The sequence below is a fragment of the Periophthalmus magnuspinnatus genome, chromosome 22, assembly GCF_009829125.3.
Source record: "Periophthalmus magnuspinnatus isolate fPerMag1 chromosome 22, fPerMag1.2.pri, whole genome shotgun sequence".
Taxonomy (NCBI): Eukaryota; Metazoa; Chordata; class Actinopteri; order Gobiiformes; family Gobiidae; genus Periophthalmus; species Periophthalmus magnuspinnatus.
In genome coordinates, this window is record NC_047147.1 from 16,782,399 (window position 1) to 16,807,875 (window position 25,477).

Genomic DNA, 25,477 nt, shown 5'->3' on the forward strand with positions numbered 1-25,477 from the left:
GATTAAGCTAAATATTACATTATTCTCTGAAGAGAACCAATATGTAATGCTTTTTGACACAATTTTATGTTTTTGTGTGTGTGTATTGTATGGTATTGGTATCTGGTAATCCAAAAGTATTTTAAATGATTGATATTGAGGGTCTATTTATGAGCCCTTGCTGACATTTCTCAGTGGCACCAGCCCCATGTGGCTGTGTTAATGGTTTACGATGTGCTAGTTCCCATGCCTGTTGCTTTGGTAATTTGTGTAGACAACGCAGCATTACGGAGGCAGTGGCTTGCAACACTGATCTCAAGTTGTGCATCATTAGGGTCGCCCATGGTTACGAAGACTTTAGCAACAGATCAATCTGACAGTCAGACAGAAGCATCCCAATCTATTTAGACCTCTTTTACAAAGGCTGCAGAATAATGTATTGTTCATCTCCATTGAGTTGGGTCTGGGATTTCATTGGCACTGGCTTAATAATATTTGGCCAAAGGCTTGAACCTAATTCATTTCAAGGTCCCATAAATTGTCATTAATTGGTTTGTTGCCCGCATCATAATTCATTCTGAACAAATTCTTTAAGCTCAATTTCCATTTGTAAATTTGTCACAGTTTGAATAAAGGGTGGGTTTATGCAAAGTCGCATTAAACAAAAGACAAAAAGAGCAGGCTGTGAAAGAAGAGACGTTTTCCATGGATTATTCATCTGTAGAGAAGTCATTAATTGTTAATTTGGTACAATCATGTGGACCACCTTCTAAGCTGAGCTGCAGGCAGGAGGGATCTGATCTATCAATCACAGGGAGTAGAGCCCTTTACCAGCCTCCCTGTGGATGTGGATGTATCAAGAGCAAGCCCTGCTCTTTAGCCCATTGGCTCTTTGGCTCCTGGACTCTAATGACCTGATAAGTGTGAGACTAAATGGATGAGGGGTTAGCATCCACGCATCCCTTTAGTCTCACACTTATCAGGAACAGGGACAGTCTCTTCTTCTGTTCCACGGGGGTTCAGTCTTCAGAAAAACAACTCTCTTCAGGACCCTTCCCAGTACATAATGCCTCGTCAGACTACTTCACTAATTATGGAACACTGTGAAGCTTTCTTTGATTGGCCTTTACTCCAGTATTTGATTGAAATACAGTTCAAGATTTGTTTGTGGCATTTGGCATTCAGACATGTGGCTAGAAACTTAAAAGCACTCAGAAAGAACAGATCTCTTTCTGCAGTGGTAAAAATAAACCAGGAGAAAGTCCCATAAAGACGAGCCTAATTTGTTATTTTAGTTGCCATTTTTGTTCTCTCTCTCTTAATTACACAAATATACAATAATCTCTGAATGATTAAAATTCAAACAGCCAGATCATGCACCAAACTCATATACACCACATTAACACTAGGTTACACACTCATGGCCCAATAAAAACTTTATGAAAAAATGTTAGCTGATTTTTCTGCTAGATTAAATTTTTACAACAAAACATATGCCTCATCTTTCCCATTTGCACAAGCATGCATTTTACATCTCTTTTTGGACTCAAATAGTTTGGGTTTACAGCCCACATCCAAAATGTTAATGGCATCAAACGCTTTCAAAGCAGAGTCACATTCCTAAAAGATCCCAGTGGAAAATCAAACACCTTTATTGATTCCAAATAAAGACATGCCCAGCACATTTCCTTTTGAAGGTAATGGTGTCCAATTAAGAGACAGTGCAAACTCTTTCAACTGGGATCAACTTTTATTGGCTAGCACAGATCTGCAGTGATTGGGTAGAGCTGATAGATTCCATGACATTAGTTGTGAAAGGATAACAGTATGTCAAAATATATGAATCAAATGCTGTGAAAATTGTCTCTGTGTAAGAGTTGTTCCATTACATCACAAGTCTGCTTCTCTATGGCCATTAACTAGTCTGTATGTTTGATCAATGCTAACAAAAAGCAATAGGCACTGTCTTGCATGTCAGAATCTATATCAGGAGAGTGGATCGGATAATTGGGAGGGGTTTGGGAGTGGTTTTGGAATCTGGAAGTCATAGAGCACTGTGGACACCATGCATACTTTTCTCATTGGACTGTCATAATTTTATCTCTCATGGAAATGAAACCCTTGTAGTTGATGGACTAGTAAATGCAACTCCCAGAGATACTGGCTGCGACCTCAGGATAACCCTGTTGACTTTGGGAGGTCAGGTTAGAGGAAGCCAAGGCTCCTGTGGGTGGGGTACTGCATTTACACCCGGGACATGCTCTAAAAACTTCCAGGCAACAAACAGAGAATGTTAGTTACTAAAAGAGTCAGCAATGTCAATGGGGGACAGAAATCCATTAATCCTGAAAAGTACTGTAAGTAAGACTGCCCTTGCTATTATCATGAGTCATGGCAGGAAAATTGTGAAGGTCACACTTGGATAAGCGAAAGACATTACTTTGGGTTAAAAGAATCCCCTGAATCTTATAGACACATCTACTGTACAGCAACTTAGGTCAATAAAATGACAGCACACTTAAGAGAAGAAATATTTAGAGCATGTTTAAATGTAAAGTCATTACATTATCAGATCAGATTTTGATTTAACAAAAACATTACACAGAGTAATCATGAAATTTGTATTTAAAAGCTGGCCAATCAACAATCCAGCAACACCACAACTTCCCTGTCTGAGAATATACTTTTTACATTGCTGTTTGGAAAGTGTCTTCCTTAGTCTTCTAAATTATATATAGAGCTATTATTTAACATTATAGGTACAATTTAAGTGTTATGTAAGTGTACCTCTCATGGCCAATTTCTAATAATGCTTGTAATGGGAGGAGATATAGTACGTGTCATCATTCATTAGGAATCACACTTGTAGAAATAAACCAAGTTTTGTGAAAACTGGGGGCAGTTATTTTTTCACTTCACCTCCTTATTAGAAGCAGAAGAGGGAGTGGACTACTGGCAGTTCTTTTTGACTTGATCTGGATCTCATTATGCACCAGGAATCCTCAGCATGTGATTGTGAGAGGCATGAGGTCCAACCAGTCTTCAGCTCAGTGTGAAGGGACACGCTGGAATTAGTGCTTCTATAATACTCTCCAACACATGCAAATAGATATATATTCTTTCAATGTGTAAATTGTATCATAAATGAATCTGAAAACTATCAATTTTATTTGAATAAATCTGTTTAAATGTCTTATTTTTATAATATTTTTCTTTTTTCCCAAATGTTTGGAAATCTTTTCAGTGTTTTTATTTTATTGTTAAGGACTATCAATGAAAAGTACTTTAATTTATTACTTCCACGGATAGTGGTGAATGGAGTAAGCTGAAATGGATAGTAATAAATGAAACTATGTAATACTGTTTTGGATGAGAGCGCACCATAAAAATTGAAAAAATATGCTTGTTGGTGCCTGTCAGACCTGTACATACTACCGATCCATCTGCCCCCAGAGTGAGATCATTCATTATCCCTTATCCCTTAAAATTCCAACTACATGATGGTAATGACTATTCTTCAAGAAATTAAATGGCTTGTTTGACAATACATGATAAGGGCATACTGCATGTTCGCCAATCACTTCCACATTCTTATGGGTGAGATGCAGAAGTGGTGAATTCATGCCACTGCACTTTTGCTGCCATACCAAATAGTGTTTCACACTAGGATCCGACCGACATATATTGGTTGGCCAATATTATTGGCTGATTTGGGCACTTGGAGAAATACCACCAACCACCCAAAATCTAGCCGATATGGGCCGATGGACATACCTCATTATAAAGCTTCTCTATGTTACAGGCATTTAATTCAGTTTACAGACCAATAAATGTCCTAATATGTGGCACACCATGTGCAGAGTAGTTTATCTGTGTGTCTGTGACTGTCACATTTTCCGTGTGAACTTGTATGAACTTATTAAGACTGAATTTCACTGACTTTGTAAATAAACACTGTAACCTTGCCCCGAGTCTGCACCTCTTGGTGCTTCCCGCACCCGTTACGACAGTGACGCTGTACTGCACCTGAATGCAGCCTTAGAGTCACGTGCTCCTGTTTACACCAGGACGCTCTGCTTCTCTAACCATTCGCGTCTGTGACTGAGAGGCAGTGCTGAATTTAAAATGCTCTGAAATAAGCTACTAACTCTAATATAAAAGTTAACTTTACAAAACAACACACCAATAACAAAATAAGGCTTATTTTTGTCTGTGCTGTGTATCTCTGTCGCCATAGATGGAGCACACACGGACTGCTGCTGTCAACATGCTGGATTATATTCTTTTTATGGACAATAGTTTTCAGTCAGGATTAAAAGGAACGAAAGGATCCTTTGTGAAGGATTGAGATCCGGAAGGTAGTCTGTTTTCACACTTCTTTTCTTTCTTTCGCATTGGTTACTGCTTAGCTATGCTGCCCAAAAGTTGCTTATATCGGTATTGTATCAGCCAAAAATCTTATCAGCCGGGCCCTGTTCTACACACCACATCAAAGCTGAGACTAAAACTGGAACTAAACCCAGAGCTGAAACAGGACTAGAACAGGACCAAGCCATGTCTGCAATAGGACTAAATGGGGATCTTACCATCAGTGATATACATAGTGCACAATGTTAGCCAGAGATTGTCATTGTAAATTGCTACAAGCTGACCTATGAAAGCAAATAGCCAGACAAAAAGCTGTCTTTTGTGACCTCATTATCACATACTCAACAGAGACACCAGTGACTAATAAATCTGCATGACTCTTCTCCACTTAAGGCTGCACACAGACACTGGCACTGAGATGAATGAGAAGACAGAGCAGTGAGAGGTCACACATCATTCCTGTCAAACACATAAGCAATCACACTGTATATCTGCACCAGAGGGAGGTATGCACTTACATCAGGTCCAGCACCCAAACTCAGAACAAAAACAGTCCCAGGAATTCTATGCATTTCTTATTAAAGCCCTTTCCAGGAATTATGGGGCTGTTAGTGTAGTGAGTGGCTGTATTTTAACTTACATTTAGTCTTTATGTGATATGCTTTATTCTTTTCCTGCATGTGACTTAGGCCTAAATATCCTTGCCTCAAAATCACCAAAAAGCTGACGAGTGTTCATCGAGTCTCCTTTTCCCAAACATCAAAGCAGGACACAGAAGAAACATCTGGGAGCCACAAGAGAGCATGCTGGAGAGTGAGGAAGAGCAAGAATCTGGCATACCAGAGGAGATAGAGAGAGGGTAAAAAATGACACGGGAGCATTGTGATGGATGGAGGAGACAGAGAGGGGTGACGTCTGCTTCTGATTACAGCCTGTGTTAGACTGTAGAAGGCTACAGCCAAGGAAACTGCACTCTAGGTTTATGCATCTATAAGGCCCAGTACAGAGAGGACAAAGTCACACACATCTGTCAACAACTACAGTAACAGCGTCACCACCCAGCATGTCTGTGACAGTACAACCTGCAGCTGCTCAAAGCCTCCACACTGCGGCTGCTGGCTCACAGTGGATCTACAGACTGGGTGGCATGTCTGTTAAGCTCTCCACTGAAATACTTCAATTACACTTTAGTTATCTGTTTAACAGTTGCTGAAATAATTCAATTACACTTTAGTTATCTGTTTAACAGTAGCAGAGGAACGCCCTTGCAAGTACAGGGAACTACAAAAGCAGGGAAAGCAGTATGAAGAAAAAAAGAATGTGGAAAGATGACAAGGATAACAAAGGACACCTTGATTTTATATATAAATGTTCACAATCAACAAAACAATAAAATTTACATTCACAGATGAGGTTAACCAGCAGCTAAGATTAGAGATAATTTCATTTAAGTGCGTAATGGAACACAGTGGAACAAACAGTGTGTCACTCTCATGGCTTCAGTCAGAAGAGCTTACCTGGTTTAGCTGGACACTTCTGGCACTTGTTGAGACCCCAGGAGGCTCCCACACTTCCACAGCAATCATCCTTTTTGGTAAGGCCTGGCAGAGGCTTACCACACTACAACAACAGCACAAGCATGAGACTATAAACTCACTTTATAAACCCACTGTTGCCTATTAGTGCATGCATGCTTCTGCAAGGTTCTGTAAGGATGTCACCAGAATGTGGTAATCATAAATATGAAATATGAATAAATGAGATTTGGCAGCAAAAATAAACTAGGCACAAAATTAGGCATACTGACTGCCTGTGTCTAATGTGTTTTAAGCCTGATTCAGTTTATTTATCCAGTCCCATGTCAAAATATGTAGTGCAACCTGAGCTGGTCATACATCCTTACAGTATAAATCTTAATCACAGATGGTCTATCTGACAGGATGTGTGTACTGTAGCTCTCTTGTACAAGCAGTCACACACCCCTTTGGTTTCAACACCTGTATGATATACCACAATAGCCTTAACCCCTCGCCCTCCTGCATGTGGCTTCCATCAGCATGTGGTGACTGCAAATGAAGTTTCAATGAAACTCAAGCCAAATTCCACCAAGAAGAAGGTATTTTTGTCTTGTTCTAAACTACTGTCCCCTCTCTTTTGGATTTGACCAGTTATAGACAGTTACAAATCACCTCTCAAGTCATGGTCATATAAACCCTTCTCTGTACCATATCTACCGCAGCAGTAGAGCAACCAGTTACCTCAGCATCTCCAACTGATTTTCACCATCAAAAGTGTCTAAACCCTTGCCTTTATCATTGCCAACGTCCATAAATGCCTAGAACCAAGCACCATTGAATGAATTCATTCCATACTTGTCCATCCACAGTTTCCTGGAAGCATCTACCGACTCCGTTGCCATTGGGGTAAGGGTGTGGCCTGTGGGGGGTCTGGTCATTGTTGTGATGCTGCCTGTCTGTGTGCTCATTGGTGGGTTCATGTCCGTTGCTAGGTTGCGAGCGCTGTTGTACTGAGTGAGCCCCTTCTGCGACAGGAGGTCTCTGCCCTGGCTGGACACGTGCCACTTGGTGCACCTGGACTTCAGCTTCAGGAGGGTGCTGGATGTGGACATTTACTATAGAGGGGTGGAGTGAGGCTGGGGAAGAGATAGGAAGAATATATATATATATATATAACATGGAACAGTGTATATATTATACATGATATATTATACTTTTTTTTTTTTCAGCAACCATAACAATGGTAAAGTTTCTATGTTACTTCTGGCAAAATGTTATATGTTAACAGAGGAGAAAAGCATTTAAGTGACAAGGAAGATGGTTTATGGGAGGGATTGCCAATATATCAGTTCCTGTTCATATCGGCCAGTACCAATACAGTATATTGATATCCATATTGGCCTGTATTGGCCGATGTTGATATCCAGTACAAATATTCCTTTCCTGTATTTTTTTCACTGCGCCATTCTCTATGTGCTCTTTCTGAACAGACTAAGTCTGTTCTAATGGAAATAGAAAAGTGTGATATGGCTGTATGTTCACACAAACATGTAAGAAATTATTTGATATCCCAGGTAAATTATCATTTTTTACAAATACAAATTTGTGAACTTGAACTTTACTTCAAAAGAACTAATACATTTGTGAACCTTGCTATGGACTTTAAAAGCTAAAAATTTGGTATCAAATAACAGATATCGGATATTGGTATCATCTCAAAAAAAAAAAAAAAAAATTAGGCCATATTGGCCCATCCCTAGTTTATAGATGCATATTTTGAAGGATAAACCATTTGTATACATAACGCACTCTGAGCGAAAAAAAAAAAAAAATGCTAACATTCTCTGCAATACTCTTAAACATAAAAACAATCCCATTTGTGATTCATTTTAGGGAACTTCCCAGCAGTGAAGACATTGTACTGATACTAAAACAACAACAAGTGGTGGGTACTCTGTATTAAATTGGATAATAATGTAGACCAAAAACACATTTGTGGAGCAGCTAAGAAGATGTTGTAATGCCAAGAATGAGGGCTTTTGTCTGTCTGACAGAAGGAAAGCATCGATCTTCAGGGAGTGCCAGAGGCCTTTTCCAAGAAGTGTGACCCAATTCATGAATCATAATCTCAATACAGACAGAGGGGTGAACCAAAGAAGTAAAGCTTATTGAATAGTTCAGCACACGCATAAATGAGGAAAGATGGTGTAGGTTATCTTGCGAGGATGTTTAAATTGTCAACAGATATTTGGCTCAAAACTAGTTATGAATAATAAATGAAGTAATACTTCCTGAATCTAAAAGGGAACTTCTGTTTTTACTTAGTGTCAGAGTGAGCGAGAGGCTACATGTCCAGGAAATAAAAATGACAACAAGATCGATGAAGAGGGAAAAGGACATTAGTGATTAAATGTTTGTCATGTTGATTTGCTGTTTTTAATACAGACTCTAAAAGATCATTAGAGGAAGACAAATCTCATGTATTTAACTAGCATACTTGGCTCAAATACATAATGAAAAGTATATATGACAAATAAATGATTACCTTGTTGGTTAGAGAGTGGCAAGGTGTACATGGAGTGTGAGGGCCCATGCTGGCTGGTATCCTTTGTGCTGGGGGGGCTTGGCCTGGGTGGAGGAGGAGGTGAAGGGAGGTGGCAGAACTTTCCTGTTGAATTAGACGGACACCAGCAGTGATCTCTGCCAATGCAGCGGCCACCATTTTGACATGGGATCTGACAGAAGACTGCAAAAAGAAACAAAGACAGACATAAGAGAGAGTAACTATTAATAATTAGGGCATCACTTTATAATAATTACACACCAATTAGCCTCAATAAAGCATGAACAAAGGCTTCATAATGAAGAAATAGTTTACTAAGAATGATTAGATATGGATCATGTGTCCATACTTGTCCTAATAGTATCAAATAAATAAACACATCTATGGATTATTAACAGCTAACTTAGTTCACCATGTTACCTTTTATTGTATTGAAAAAGCTATATATTCCGAAAACAACGTATTAACGTGTTTTTTAAGTTTCACTTTAATTTTTGATGCTCTGAGTCTCCCTTCCCTTTGCTCCCTGCCCAAAGTCACTTTCCCTTCAGAGTGCTATCACAATACGTTCAGTGTGCATCCCACTAAGGCCCAGGAGGGATCTCAAAATTACTCCAACATGCATTGATGACATCTAAAACCTTTTCAGGCCTATTTCTGATGAGGGAACAACGTTATAACATAGAAAAAATAAATAAAAATGCATAATACCCCCTCTTTAAGCAGCTAGTAAGCCTGGTTTATTATTTTTTATTTGTTTATTATGAATTAAGTTTTTGTTCATGCTTTATTAAGTGTAGTCATTACAAGTGTCACAGAAGTGAGTAATGAAATACAATAAACAGACAGTATTGCTATTTGAAACAAGGAACAAAGGCAGAGTGTCATACTATGGTGAGCACCAGTATGATATTGAGGTCATTATATTGGTCAATATGAATTTAATAAGGATTAATATCAATATCTAATCTTTGTGGACTATCAGGTAAGTTAAGTCATACTATTAGGGAATTAATTTTTTAAACTAAAGCAAAGTAAGAACAATCAGGTGTATGGCAATGCAAGTAATTTATTCACTGCTAACACCTTGTTCTCCATGACATTTATAGACTTTCACTTTCAACCCTCTGCACCTCCCTCTTTTATGGACTTTAGTTTTTACACCACATACTAATTAAGTTCTGCTGCAGGCCGACAGCTGATCACTTAACATGTGATCCTTTGTGCAGGTAACAGGTGAAGAAACATCTGTGGCAGGATAAAATTCACAGAAAGAAGAGTTTTCAAGTCTTAAACAAGCTCCGTCAGAATGATTTATAGTTTGTAATTTACCATGGAGAAGACGAAGGGAAAGAGGGGTAAAGGCTAGCATTGTCCAGATGGTTCATTGCATTTCATTGGTTTTATCTTTTGGGTGCCAGCCTCGCACCCGACACACCTGGATGTGCTCTCATCTATATATGCCCACTTTTGAAACATCAAAGACTCCTCACATAAAGATACCTAGACAACCGTGACCAGAATTTCGTGATATTAAATAAAACTTAAGGAGAATTCTCTTTTTGCATGGACATATACTTCATGAAGTCTAATGCTCTTGACACAGTAACAAAGTCCTAACAGAGAAACTAGAGATGCTAGACTTGGTTTGGCATGTGGGGAATGAGCTGCCTGTCATGAAGCATTAACACAGTAGAGGCTGCACTAGGATGGGAAAGGTACAATCCCCCAAGAAATTGATATGGAATGGTCGGAGAACAGATAGCTAACAAAGAAGATGAATGACCAAAATGGGATGTGGTTAGAAGGAGACTAGAATTGCTCTTGATTAGACATGCTGGTGTTATTATCAACTATTAACTGAATTCCCCTCAATGTGGGTCGCAGATCTTCGCCGGCTGCCCAGGCCCGTCCCATCGCTATTTTTAGCCCTCCTCAGCACAGTGCACTGTCTGCCTCTCTGTCTATCTGTTAAACAAGCACACTTCTCACTCCATAAAGAACCTCCTCTGATTCCCAACGTCAGGCTTTTAGGTTACTCATTGGGGGCGTTATCCAGGGAGCTTGTTATAATTACCCGGGCCAGATTTTACTGCTCTGTGTACGGGAACATTACAACAGCATGAGATAACTGTTTGTTACTCTGTCCACTTGACATTCCACGCAGAGCACGCAGCACACCAAGCAATAACACAATGCAAATGGAAAGAAAGATATTGTGTTTTAATGCTACATAATAGGAGATTTAGAGTGAATCAAATAAGTCATAAACAAGCTGTGAATAGACTTGAAGTAAATCAGACCTGCACACTCAAAGCGGATTGACAAGCATGTAAATCAACAGGTTTACATAATGTAAATCTTAACAAACAGTCTGGCATGTTTAGTCTTTGGTTTTTAGTGTGTGGCATAGAGCCTTCACCTCAGTAGTAATTAGCGTGACCCAGAGTCTTCAGACTGATGAGAAAGTGGTGAACAGGCAGGGGTCCGGGTTCGGGCTGCCTCTGCCCTCCCCATGGACACTCCTGTGTGAATTCATGGCAAAGCCCCCTGGATAAATGGCAGGTTTAATGTAATCCCTGTGAAATCCTGCTCATGCTGCTACTCTTTCTCTTGTTGTGCCTCTGCCTGTGTGTTCACTGGCGGCCGCTCTCCCAGCAGCTTGTTCCATAGTTCAGGCAGCCACAAAGAGCTGTGCTAATGTGGGGAGCGTGGGACAACCAGCTCCACGTGTGTGTGTGTGTGCAAGATTAGCCACGTTTTACAGGGCACTTCTTTAAGCTGCTTCAACACTGCCCTGTTTTCCCCTCATCTGTCTTTCCTTTTGACTCTTACAACTTTTTACAGCTGCTCAACAATAATCTACACTGCTCTGTATTCACTGTGGACAGCACACTGCTGCTGGGAACTAATTTTCTCAGAACTAACACGATAAAAAAAACGAAGAAAGTAGGAAGGAACAGAAGGTGAAACTGTGTGAGAATCTGCCACATTGTGACAGTGGAGAGATAGATGAAGAGGAGATGACAGAGACTAGACACAGGCCTGTGTGTGGCACTTACAGAGTCTGAAGCCCTGGTTCTTGGGTTGTTGCGGCTGCTGTGGCTGTGGATTCTCACTGTAAACAGTGGTGGTGTCTCCCTTCTCACAGCTGTTGTAGCAGCGTCCACTACTGCAGACCCGCCGGCAGAGCATGGGGGTGAAGATGATCTTAATGCGGTCCAGGCTGGAGGTGAGATTGGCCCCTGGGAAACAGAGACACACCTGGGTGAAGAGCAGCAGCAGCAGAGATGAGCCTGAAAAGACCTGCATCCTTCCTCCTGCAGTGCGAGCAGTGACAAACTCCTGGTGGAGGCGCAGGGAGGTTTATAAGAGTGCGAGGGTGTGTGCTGACGGCCGGCCAGTGGCATGCTCGCACTGGAACAAGCCCTGTGCCACAGGCCAGAGCAGTCAGAGGATACTGATAGGTATCCGGCTTAACTCCAGGCACTTTATCTGGGGCAGAAGGTGTTCTGAATGTGTGTGTGCTCCACAGACAACGAGAAGTGAGTGCAAATGAACATTGTGTAATGGTGGGAAGCTGTTCAACAGCCGTTGCCCTGGTACGGAGCTCAAACATACGAGTAACTGGAAGCACACAGCTGTGTACATTGGACAGCACATCAGAGGAACAAGAGGCAGGCAAAACTCAAGTAAAAAGAGACAAGACATGATCATATTTTATGTTTTGTTGTGGTTTAAGCATTCAACATCTTTCAGTCATAGGGTGGTGGTGCAAATTCTTAAAGGCAAATGTACAGTCTGTGAACTGTTTATGGAGCCACACATGTGGAACACACAGCTCCATATCAAACACAGGCGTGTGATGCAGCCGGAGACCAGAGGGGAGGAAGGACAGTGCAGGAGGAAGTGCAAACTGGGACATTGCCAGCTTTTACTTTTTCATGGCAAATGTTCCAGAGTGATGACTACTCAGGATGTGTATGTATGTGTCTGAGCCGCTCAATATTGAGCCAGATCAGGCTGTGTTTGTTTGGACGTGGTTAAGGAGAGTGGAAATGTTAAGTATCCATGTAAAGTGAGGGAGGAATCCAAGAGAATCTAATCATCATCCGCACATTATATCCACTATTTAAATTCTTACCTGCTGGTAATACTGCATTGTTGTGCTGTCCATGCATCGGGCTATTGGCGGGAGGCCTGTATATTCGACTATGACCATTCCAGTTGTTGGAGTAGGCATACGTGTTAGGGAGGGCGTTGGAAGTAATGGGACCATTGGATGATGGGTAGCGCTTCACAGTGCGGGAGGTCCCAGTCTGTTGTGGGGACGAGTCAGGGGGTCCTCTTCTCACCTGGGTTCTGCCAGTGAAATCAACACAGGGAGATACAGAAATGATCTCAGAGAAAGTCTAACCATATACATATAGTCAAGGTGCAGCCATGATTAGTGCTGCTGCATTAGTGTGAAATTCATTTTGCACGCTCATTATGTGTAACAGAAAAATTCAACCACGCTTGCTTAGGTCATGGCATTCCTTAATTCATTGTGGGACAAAATTATTATGCTTTCATAAATCCAATTATATAAGCTGCACTGAAGTCCTACAATTACCTGCATAGTTCTACAAGTGTTCTTGTTACTGGCATTTGGAATATTTAAACTATTTAAAATGTATGTTCAGAGTGTGAGAGGGCCCTCTCTCTAATTAAATACAATCAACACCTTTCTTTCACTCATTACATCTGCTTTTCTGCACCAAGAACTGGCTGTGCTGCATGCTTATGGTCAAAGCAGGGAGTGAAGTGTTGCAAATGTCTGAAGGAAGTATTAAAACTGGACTCAAAAAACAAAGTATGGGGCAGACAAGGGGAGGGCATCTGGTGGGCATTTGATTTGGGTCAATTACTGCAGCTGACCCACCTGGATCCTACGCTCATGTGAGTGACCCGGGCAGATTTGTAGCATGGAGAGCTGATGAGATGAGGAAGGATTTAGAAGAAAGGAGATATTGCCCCACGCAAAACATCTGGAGCCCACTGATCTGGCCCGACAGACAGCCAGTAGGGCAAGACAAAGACAAAGCATGCCAGACACATGAGAGGAATGGGCTTCACAAAGCGCACCTGTGGCCTGTAAGGTAAATGAGAGCCTAATCAAACCCTGAATGGGGATATAAACCATACCCTACCGAGCATTACAAGAGCTTTGAAGCCACACACACTATGGAACATATTTATTAAGCCAGGTTCTAAATTAGGGGTTTAAACTGAAAAAAATTATAAGATACTTGTGAACTTGTTGCACCTAATTTGCCATTAGAAACTGTGCTTTTTACTCTTAATGCAATTCTAATATGTAAAAGAGTAAATGAGTATCTGAGCAAAAGTATCTGAGCACTGTTTCTGCTCTGAACGCACACATAGGCCTACATCATATGATGACATTGCACACTGTTATCCCTTTAGTATCTGTAACTTTTTCTTACAATTATTGAGTACCATTAAAACTAGCTTCCCATTCCCATTTTCCCATTCTTTAAAAATCATCAGCTTTGCACCACATTTGTAGATATGTCTATAGGCACATAACCCTCTCCAGAGCCAAAGCCAAAGATGTGTGAATTACAAAAAACTGTGATGTTTTAGGAAACTCAGCTAAACTTTTACCATAGCCTTGTATAGTGCTGTCAACAATGTCGAGTCCGAGTCCGTTGAATCAGCGGGAGAATAAAGGACCGCCTGTACACCCAGTTTGATTGGACACTTGTCTCTTTTGTGGATTACGACAGACAGGGCCAGTGTCACAGGTAAAGTGTCCCTTCAAAACAACGTAATCATTAGGCTATTTTAACATTGTGAATCAGCAAGTCTAGACTCGTGCACTTTTACTTTGCTTCACTTTTAATGTGCCGAAAAAGAAATGGGAACTGTCCATCCTCTGCATATAATTTACACCTGTCTTTCCCATGTGGTAAATTATAAAGTTTTTGCTCTTGTCATCTTGAGTGCCTGCTAAACAACTTAATCTGCATCCACCTTTTTTGCGCACTTTGGTCGAAATGTCCCGTTTTGCATATTCATTAGGAGCAAAATCTGTGCTGCATCCGTAAAGTGTCAATAAGAAACACAAATACATTTTTTAGCTTGTCCATTTAGCACATACACAAATGCTTAGTAAATATACCCCTATGTATTTAGAAGCTGATTCAGCACCACACAAAATAGAAGCCAGTCAAATAAACACGCAACGGAATAATGCACACATCCCAGGTGCTACTACTGCAAGTCTATGCACGTCTTTTTTATTCAGTAAACCACATTCCTACCCTACTGTCTACAGCAACAGAACACCAAATGAGAAGGGGAGACAAATGTTCAATAATGGTCGCTCACGTCATCTTTAAAAAACCCAACAGGATTGCACCTCCACCTGACAGCTGTCGGCACAGATGGACCAACACAAGGGCGGATCTCGAACAAGGAAAAGGGAAGTAAAGCCGTGCTCCTGTCAGTCAACATCATTCTGAAAGGTCAAGCGGGACGAGAGATGGCTAACGTAGCTACATTGTCCAGTCGCTATTGGGTGTTTCCGTGTCTTGCTATGACACCTGGCCCTTCAGCATCCTGCCTCACTTCCTACACTGCAGCCAGATGTTGCTCTACAGGTCTGTGTGGTGCTTTGTGGTTTGTAAGTGACTTCCTCCCAGCATGAGCTCACTGGTGCCCTCTCTGCCTGCAGATCAAGGGGAGGAACGCTCTGTGCGTTTGATGTCATCATTAGGAACTTCAAGGCCAGGCTGATGCACAGAGGAAGGATTCCCCGCCTTGTTCAACGTGACCCGGGAGCAATTTGGGAGACCTCTGCCAAGTTTACATGGATTTAGACAGACATATGGGAAATATTTGAGGTATTGAAGAATGGACATGCAGTTTTAATTAAAATGTTGATGGCGGTGAAGACAATGCAGCTGCTGAAAAAAACTGAATGAACTCTAATACCACGATATTACTACTGCAATCAGACAACAGTGACTTACATCTGTATTGTATATATACATCCTATAGGTAAGATTTGGATATTTTTTTTGTCAAAACTTTATGAAGGTGCTGCCTGCTGCAGGCGCAAGAAAATAATCAACCTGGTATGACTTTTTACATAGAAAAGAGCTTGAGTCCATACAAAATCTGTGGTTGATGTTAAAATGTATTAAATAAAAGACAATTGATACAAATATATTCTAATGTATTGAACCCTTGCATATGGTCAGCTGATTTTATGCTAAAGCCTTCTTGATAGAAACTCCATGATGAGATCTGACTATGTTCATCTTCATCCCACTAAAAAGAGACATGCCTATGTCACAATCATGTACACATTCTATACAGAGTTAAACTAAGAAGTGAAATCAGGCTTTGTCAGTTTGCTATCTGTTAGGGGAATTACTTTGTTTAGCACAAGACATCTTTTTCATGGTCCAAACATATGCTTGATAATTATATTCAAAGAGAAACAATCTTCTCTTATGCATCGACAAATCTTTGTCCAAACATTTGATCAAAGGCTGTCATTATGTCTGATAGCAAAATGGGCTTCTAACATGGACATAAAGCCACTGGCACTGTCTATAAGCCTATTTATCATTTATTTCATATGAACTGAGAGCAATCAGAGCTAAGCTCCACCGCATGTAAGGAAATGACATATCACATAGATAGACAAGAATACACACTTCCAAATGTGTTTCAAAAGTATAGCTTGGCACAAGCTGTATGCAGAATCATTATCACTGTATTGCAACAGAAAAATATGAATTGTTGAAATGTTAGACACAGTGAGACAGACTCATCCAAAGAGTTTGGAAGCAACAGCACAATGAAGTGTATGATCTGAATGGATTGTATCCTCTGATATACACACAATTTGATTTATTTAGTGTCTTTAGTGCTTTCCTTAAACCCATATCATCTTAACGGCAATTATGTGCCTGTGCTGACTTGGAAAGCATCCAAATTAGAACATGCTAAAAAGTCTCCTTTCCACTGGCATGGTTCACTTGGGGTTACCTTGGAGCAGGTCTGTTTGGTGTGGCTCTTTCCAGCCGAGTTGCATTTCCATGACCTGAGCATGGCCCCAGGTTCAATGAGACACTGACATCACCCAAACATTACAAATGTTTGCTTAATAAATAAAATCTAAATCGTACCTTATACTCGTAATTATAAGGCAGATTTCAGCAATTCACAAAAAGACGTTTAGTAACTTCAAGTTTGTGGTGCTGTGAGACGTGGCTAAAGCTATGGGTAAACCCTAAACTAGTTCCTGTTTATTGTCAGCTTTTTCTGCATTCATTTCACTTCTCTGCACGTCTAAGCCACATTTTAGAGGGTCTTTGGACTTTCTCTGCACGGAGATACCACTGGAGCAGAGGCACATGAAAAACAAAGTTAAAGCGATCATCGAGGAAGGGGGATATAATATACTAAGGTTTGAACTTTGAGAGTGCTTAAACAAGAGAGAAATGTGAGAAAATGTTAATGCCTGTCTGAGAAAAGTCTATAAAGTGTGGGGTGAGGCGTTTTACAGTCTTAAAACATATGTAATAATTGTAAAAAATAAAGCTGACTACTTCCCGGATTTCGCCTATTGCGGGCTATTTTCAGAATGTAACTCCCGCGATAAACAAGGGACCACTGTATACTGAATCATTGACAATAAAATATCAATATCCATAACCTTGATTTAATCACCAAGAATTTGGAACTGGGTCAGGTGGAATATGTGGTAAGGCATTCACCGATCTATATAAGATATTCATGGATTTGTTCGTTATAACTAATTAATATTTGAAGACAATAAGTTTGAGGTTTATTTTATTGTGCACTGTTTTATATCAAGTATCTGCAGACATTCAAAGCCAAAATACTCAAATTACTGTGCCAGGTTTGAAAAAGCTGAAGTGGTATTGCACCATTATTATACAGTAATAATGTTATACAGTGTTGTTGTTTTTTATTTTCATAGCACTCCACAAAGATTTATCTGATAACCCTGTTCCTAAACATTCACATGCATTTCAATGCCTTGACCCAGATCTGTAGAGACTGTTTATATCTGCACCATCCTCACCCCACTAACACTGTTTATGTAGAGCCCCTTACTGTAATGAATAGGCCACTGCTCATTTATTTACGAATAGCTTGGTCCCTATGGTGCTATCACTACTTTCTGTCACCGCAAATATTCACATGAGAAGAAGTATTTTTGTCAGAACACAATAATGCATTTCAGATGGAGGAGAATTTTATGGACAAAGTGTGTCAAAACAGTTGGAATCGTCTTAGAAAATGTCCCTGGAAAGATTCTTTCAGTGGCTTCTTAGCACTCACAATTCCACCTTGGCAAAACCTCTTTTTCATTTTGATGTGTCTGAGATTACCAAATCTGTATCCACATCTAATAGCTGTCATTGATGGCATAAAGCAGCATGAGCACAAAATAGAGAGCTGAAAAAGTCTAAACAACTGAACAGAAGAATATGGCAAGAGATTTCAATTTTGGGCCACATCGATCCTAGATTTGTCACTTGCCTGTTGCGTTTCTATACAACCTGGAGCAAGCAGCACTGTTTTAAAGAAGTGAACTTGGACCCTTACATTCACTACTAATCAACAAATGCTTATTTTTTCCCCAGTGAAGAAAATGGACTCATTCTTTTTATTTAAACAAAATGTTTAATGGTTCCATTTACCTCTTTCCAGAGGGCCTTGGCCAAAAATCTGTGTTACATAAGGGCTCCACATAATTAGGGTAATTTGAAGGCTACTTGGTAAATAGAAAACTCAATGATGGTTATCAGAGTGCAAGTGTAAATACAAGTTTGAACACATCAATCTAATTTACAGGGAGAGTGGTGGATTATTGTATGTTTTGAAGTCATCATCAGTCTAACTACTGAGAACAGCCAAAACATGGAAAAAAAAAAACGTGCAAACAGCAGCTGGAACAAAGAAAACTTTGTACTTCTCAATCATTGCAAACAAGCTCTGGCAACAAAAGAGCTGAAGATTTATGGGCATATTTGGGACATTTACTTTGAGAAGATGGAGCACTGAGCTCGACGTGAGGGGTACAAACAGTTTGTGGAGGCAACAAAGCACCCTGGACCAGTGCCAGTGATCCTGCTTTTAAGTCCATAAGTCCTTTAAAGCTTTCCCAAGATGTGACAGAGTTTGATCTGAACTGAGGGGGCGGCAGATTAGAATAAACCATAAGAAAATATACTATTAAAATGTAACAAAAACAGGCTTGCACAATGGAACAAAAACATGTGAAATGTGATAACTATGAGGAAAACCATGTTAATATGATAAGACTTTTCCATATTCGATGAACTCTGTTGTTGGCAAACTAAATATTTAACTTACTTCTAAAATGCATAACTCTGAAACATATTCTGTTTCAGAGCTGAGCTGCTTAAGTCTTTTTCAATAAACACAATGTAATCTATTTTAAGATATATGGTATATATGCATTTATGCTTTGTTTGCAGAGCCATATGTACCATATGTGGATAGTTGATATTTGGGCTTTCGAAGCAAAAATATAAACAATCATTTGGTGTGTGTAACATTTTAACATGTCCTGCAGTGTGACATATAAATATATAAACAATTAGAATTGTATTGTTAGAAAATACAGCGGTCACATCTCAGCACATCAAACTGTTGCATGTTAAAAAATGTTCAGAAAAGTTGGATTTAATAAAAAATAAGAATATAATAATTATTTATTTGAATACGCCAAACTCCAAATCTTTTTCTAGCCTTTGTGACTTTTTAAATGTGATTTTTTTCATGTCACACTTCGTTACAGAATTTTTTTACTTGAGATTCTAAATGAAACTTTTAACATGCCATTTTAGTGAACTTTATATGCCAATTATATACCAACACATTTATTAACGCTCTTTGATTTTACAATTTATGAATGTATGAAAAAAGTGTTGCAGTTACAGCATGGGACATTTTATTGTTTTTAGAAAAAAAAAAAAAAAAACCCTGCACTGTTGAGTTTATTTTTGGAGGACAAAAAAATCATTATTTAGAAATTAATTTAAAATGGACTTGGACACGTCAAATACCCATGTACAGAGATTCAACAAGGCATTATTTATTTGTACATAAAGGCTTGATTTTATACCATTACAATTATTTTGCAATTATCAACCTATAACTGTGTATTCTTTTACATGTGTTTAATAAGATGTTTTGTGGCAGTAAACGCTCTAACAGCTGGTGGTGAACATTTCCCAGGCTGCACTTGCAGACAGAGGAAGGAGAGCGCAGACGGTTAACGCAGGTCCCTGGAGGAGATATTCAAGAACATTAGCACAGACACACACACTTGACTCTTGTTCTTGTTTGGCTAGTCAAAGCCCAACAGTGTTATGAATCTTCCAGACATTACGCTTGATGAAGCTCACATAAGAAAACAGTTTTCAGATTAGCCGTAGATACTATCAGTGTGATTGGCTCTGATGCCTATTGCCAAGAATGATTTCTACAGTTCAGAATTTAGTTGCAAAAAAACCAAAAAACATTATATATATATATATATATATATATATATATATATATATATATATATATATATATATATATATATATATATATATATATATATATATATATATATATATATATATATTTTTTTTTTTTTTTTTATTTATTTTTTTTTTTTTTTATTATTTTTTTTTTTCATATACTGATTATTGAAAATTTCATTTGGTGATTGTTAAAAGTGATCATGTTTTCTACTGGGTTTCATTTATATGCTTGGTTAACGGTAGTTAACGGTGTAAGTACTGAAAAGTCTAACATTAGGAACCACAGCTCCCTCCCCACTTCTTTGTCATGTTCTTTAATGGTGTTGATAGCATATGTGTTCAGATATCGCCTCTATATTACTGACTATCGAGCTCCACTTGTGCCACTCACAATCAATCCATGAAGCTTGATCTATATACCAATGAATATAAAATCCATTCCATATCATATTTTCAGTACGCTGCTCTTGTGCTCCTCATAGCAACAAATACAGGAACTGGGTTGTGGTTAAGTGGTCAAGGGTTGATTGGAAAACCAAAATAACTTGACACAAACCTTTGTCACTTTAACAACAGACTTTAAATTACAGCCTTTAGAAAGTGTTTAATCTTGGTAATAACTGCTCCAATCCCCACAGTATTGGCTGTTCTCACGATTTGTTTCGCAAGCTAATTTGGTGCTTAGTCTTTTTACAGGAGCAATGGGAAAGGCAATGCTAAGGATAGCTAAGGACACAGAAGTGGGTGGCAATATCTGAATGAGCCTAAAATGTGATAGCATATTATTAGAATTATGGGGGAATTCAAGCATCTAACAGTTTTAGTAATAAAAAAAAAAGGGTAATAGGTAAAAAGGTTATACATATATGATTTATTGACGCAATATTAACTGAAATATAAAGAAACTGTTGTATTCCCTGAAACTGATGCCTTAACATTTTATTCTCATTAGATAACAATTGTTGTTTTCAATCAAAGTATTTAACAATACCTTTCTGCAGAAACTTTTTTCCCTTCTAAAATAGACAACTTTGACTAATACACTTAGTACATGGGTGCAAAGGGCCAAACATCAGTGAGTAATTAAGGGCAGGTCGCTCTTTGATAGCATCTCTCATTATGACTGGGATAATTGTGGGCCTGGGCAGTGTATTTCCCCTTGTGAAAATCTGGGTGTGTGAAGGCTTTAGTGGGACGGCGGACAGGGAGGCTGCATTAAATTTAGGTCTCTCTGTATCTGGATGGCCTTACAGGAATCTTCTGGTAGCAACCAGTGACAGGTTGAAATGAATTACTGCGAACTGGGATTGTATTGGAGCATTTATTTGTCCCTCTAGGGAGATGTTAATATTAGAGCAGCAACTTCACATTCAAATAGAGAAAAAGAAGCATGGGTTTTGGATTTAGCAAAGACTGTTTTATGGATCAGTCTAAATGCTGCTCAGGCAAATGAAGAGATGAAATTCAACTCACATTCATTACTAGAACTTCCTTTATAGCCTGCATGGAAACTGATTAGGTGTAAGTACAACCTTGGTAAGACTACGTGATTATAACAACCAACTGCCTTCATCATGGTAATATGAATCAAATTTGTCTCCAGGGGACATACGCTACAGCCTACCTGTCTGCCTCTGAAAGTTAACTTAATATTCTGATGATTAGCTCGAGTCTGGATGAAAACTAAGCTGTGTGGCTGTTGTGGTTCAAGAGCCCAAACCATAACACCTAGAGACATGGTGAGACGAGAAGCCATTGAGTCCTCTCCAGATTTCTGTATTTTTCTATTGTTTCTCTGATCATTCATTTAGTACAACATGATGAGGCAGGTCAGCAGAAAGAGCTGTTCGGAAGTCAGGAGTCAGACTGCTTTAATTGAATTTAAAGAGATCTGAGGAGAGCTTCAGGGCAGAAATTTAAAGACATATAAAAGTTCATCTATTGTTTGGAGGACACAGGTACATGCACAAAACACTGTATGAAGGTATGTTAGAGTTAAAAGAAGTACTTATTCAAACAGTTGACTAAAATAATTATTGCAAATGCAGATGTTATGGCTTTCTATGTTAGCTTGGAATTTACAAGTCAATGAAACCATACTCATTTGATCAAACTCAACCATCAAATGCGCCACAGTACTTCCTATTCCTATTAGATTTTTCACTTATCTATCTGTATATCAAAAAGATTTTATGGTCAGTGCAGGATTTCAGTTTTATGTTAATTGCTGTTTGAAGATTGAACTTCGTCAGCCTCCACATTTGAAACCAAGAGGAAACCACACATTCTGACGTGGTAAGTTTTTGGTTCAATCCTGGGATAATTTATGCTTTCAGCACCATGCCTTATATTTGCACAAAAGACCCGACTGATGGTGTCTCCATGTGCATGTACTCCAGGGGGTACACCACAGTGCATTGTGGGATTGGATATTTAACAACTGCTGTTCAGCCCCTCCAACAGCTGCAAGTGTGGAGGGCTGTCTGATGAGGAAGACTTGGCTAGCTGCAGTGGCCCACTGGCATACTGTATTTCAGATTTGGATGGTTCATGACGAAGAGTGAGCTCTCTATGTTTTTTTGTTCCCGTTGACCTATATAATGGGATTCATTTGGCTCTTAATTTGTGAAAACAGCAACATTTCTTCCTGGAATATCAAGTGGTAAGAGCAGTTATACTTCCAAACAAATGATTATTGTTGTGTAGGGCAGGCTAACCTTAGCTTTTCCTGGCAGAAAATGGGTTCACCTGAGGACATGCGTCAACCATATCTGAGTCTGCACTTTGTCAGGCTGGTCTTTAACTGGTGGTAGTAGCACATCCACCCATATTAAATGCTCACCAAAGTTCATGCCCATTCTTAGTACAATTGGGAAACCAGTCACGTATCACAAGCTATTTGTTTTGGTAATATACCTTGTTCAAAAGTCTCCAAATACTTTGTGGGCAGGCCTTGGGGTTTAAACTCTCAGTTCTAATATAACAGGGCTTCTTCAGGCTGATTTGGTAACATCCAAATGTAAGCCTCAACATTGTAGACATGCCATCTTCCTGGACCACCAGAGCTTTCGTAGGCATTTTTGGATGATATAACCTGAAGAACATATATCCGATCAAATTCTAGTACATCAAGTGTACTATGAAATGCAGCTACTGTGAAATGCTTTAACTGTAGGATCCCTTCTTCTGATTTACGAGGGACTCGTTGAGTGGATTTCCATTCAGCCTGTCAGTGTTTATAATGGTATTTTATTCTAGCTCTGAACACGATCTCTGAATCCTGTTGAGCTACCAATATTGCAAGGAGAAGGATCCAATCATGCAGCAGTGGTACAAGGTGTGAGGTCACCTAAAGTATTATGACAGCCGCTTCTGTCCACTGCTGCAGGTGGGAGTGAAAGGACCCAGTGATCCACAATTAACATGGAGAATTCCCACTATGACCACAGTTTCCTCTGAGAAATAGCTGTACGGCTGTGCATAAAGCCTTGAGTCAACAAGCCACAGAACCACTAGCATTAGTCACCAGCGCAATGGAGAAGTCGAGAGAAGTTATGCTGTTAATGCACAGAAAGTGTCTCACCCTCCGCTTCATATGATCATATGATCAGAGGTGGAACATGTAATTTGAACAAATTTGAAGCTGACAAAGTTACTTAATTTTAAAAATTACTTTTCTGGAGACAGTGATGTCCTTTGAAACAATTGGACAGTAGACTAAATTGCATTTATGGGGGAAGAACAAGACCAACATTAAATTGTCAAACACACAACCTATGTTAACGACACAAACATTGATGTAAGTGTTGAATTCAATAGTTAAAATAGAGATTGTCTGAATAAAGCTGCATTACAAAGTTCATCATTACAATTCATCATCATACTGACATCATACACATTAGGATGGCACAGATTGACCTCTGTAAAGTAGCCCAATGCAAAGTTCCACCACTGTCTGCCACCAAGCCAAGAGACATGTTTTTTTACATCCCTAATGCCACAAAAAACATGCTTGATCACTGTATGAACAAGACACACTAATGAAAACCACTAATAAATCCAATTTATCTATCCAGGATGAGGTAGAGCTGTCTTCTCAGTGATGACCTGTCCAGGGTGCTCCCACATCCTGCTCTCTCCTGCTGTTTCCTGCCGTGATGTCCAAGCCCATGGCTCTGTGTGATACCACTGTTGGACTGTTTTGGCTCATGGACCAGTGGCCCTGACCTCCAAACTGGGAGCTCCAGGACCACGCCAACACTGAGGAACCTCAGCACAGGAAGCAATGGGTTACACTCTACCGCAAAGTCAGCAAAGGAAGCATGCTCACTTTATAGAATACATTCAAATGTCTATTCCCTTAATGGAGCAGCACAGCCAGCTGAAATGGACTGTATCCTGTCATTAGTGAAAACAGTGGTTGCTATAGAGGTTTCAGGCTGACTTGTATACTAAAATATGAAATGATTGTTTGCCTAATATCAGGAAACATCATATTGATACATAGTAAATGAATGGCTTGGTCTTATATTCATGTGTTTATTGCATGCATGGGCTTGTTTTTACTCTTGATCAGATGCAACCCTAAATGCTGTTGTGCAAATATTGTAAAAGACACATAACGGAAAAATAAATCATCATCATCATAATGACAGAAGTAGCCTACTTTTAGCCACACTGTAATTTAAATATATAGCCGCCAGGGGTGTTCATTACGTCGATCGCGATCTACCAGTCGATCGTGAAGGCATTTTGGGTAGATCACATCCCATCATCTATCCAGTCACATGACTAATATACAGGACAACCAGTCAGATGACACCTGACTCTAGGTCACATCATGGGCGCTGGAAACGCATAAACAAGCGCGAGTTAGCTTAACCCTATAGCATCGGATCCTATCGTCGCGGATAGAGCGGGTTGCGGACTTTCAAGCAGCGTAACTCCGCAAATAGTTGTGCTCTCATGTAAATTCAAACGGCGTCTCAAAGCGGAGACATGGGGCTGTATAAATATTTTACCGTCATTACGGTAATCTGCCTCTGTTGTCCCTCGAAGGTGACGAATGAGAGCGCGGGGGCTGCGGGGATTTTCCCAGTCATTTATTCGATGCGTAAAAGAAAAAATACGGATGGATGTGTAAAATAGAAGTAGTTGTGTGAAAAAATGCAGTAAATTCTGATACTTCGTTTAACATGATTTTTATGGCTATAAAAAAAGACAAAACCGTAATCAACATGATTAGCTCTGTTATCGCTTTCAAACGAAAAATGCTATTTTACTCCTGGCTGTCAGAAGCTACTGCCCGAACTATGCATCCCTCACTGATTCTATTCAGTGCAAGTCATCAGAGTAGTAATCATCATTCAAGTAATTATGAACATGTAGGAAGTTCAATTGTGCTGTGCAGTATTATCTCATGATGTTGTGCAAGGTACATC

General features: G+C 39.5%; 1 protein-coding gene across 2 annotated transcripts in view; it reads right to left on the reverse strand.

Moving 5' to 3' along the window:
* LOC117390062 (latent-transforming growth factor beta-binding protein 2-like) overlaps positions 1-25,477 on the reverse strand; it is an 86,057-nt gene that overhangs the window by 38,820 nt on the left and 21,760 nt on the right. For both annotated transcript variants that reach the window (XM_033987698.2, XM_033987699.2), the window contains exons 4-8: positions 12,572-12,789; positions 11,490-11,672; positions 8,410-8,610; positions 6,720-7,000; positions 5,865-5,967 (exon numbers count right to left, since the gene is read on the reverse strand). In XM_033987698.2, coding sequence (XP_033843589.1) covers positions 5,865-5,967; positions 6,720-7,000; positions 8,410-8,610; positions 11,490-11,672; positions 12,572-12,789 — 986 coding nt within the window. The remainder of the gene's footprint in view (positions 1-5,864; positions 5,968-6,719; positions 7,001-8,409; positions 8,611-11,489; positions 11,673-12,571; positions 12,790-25,477) is intronic.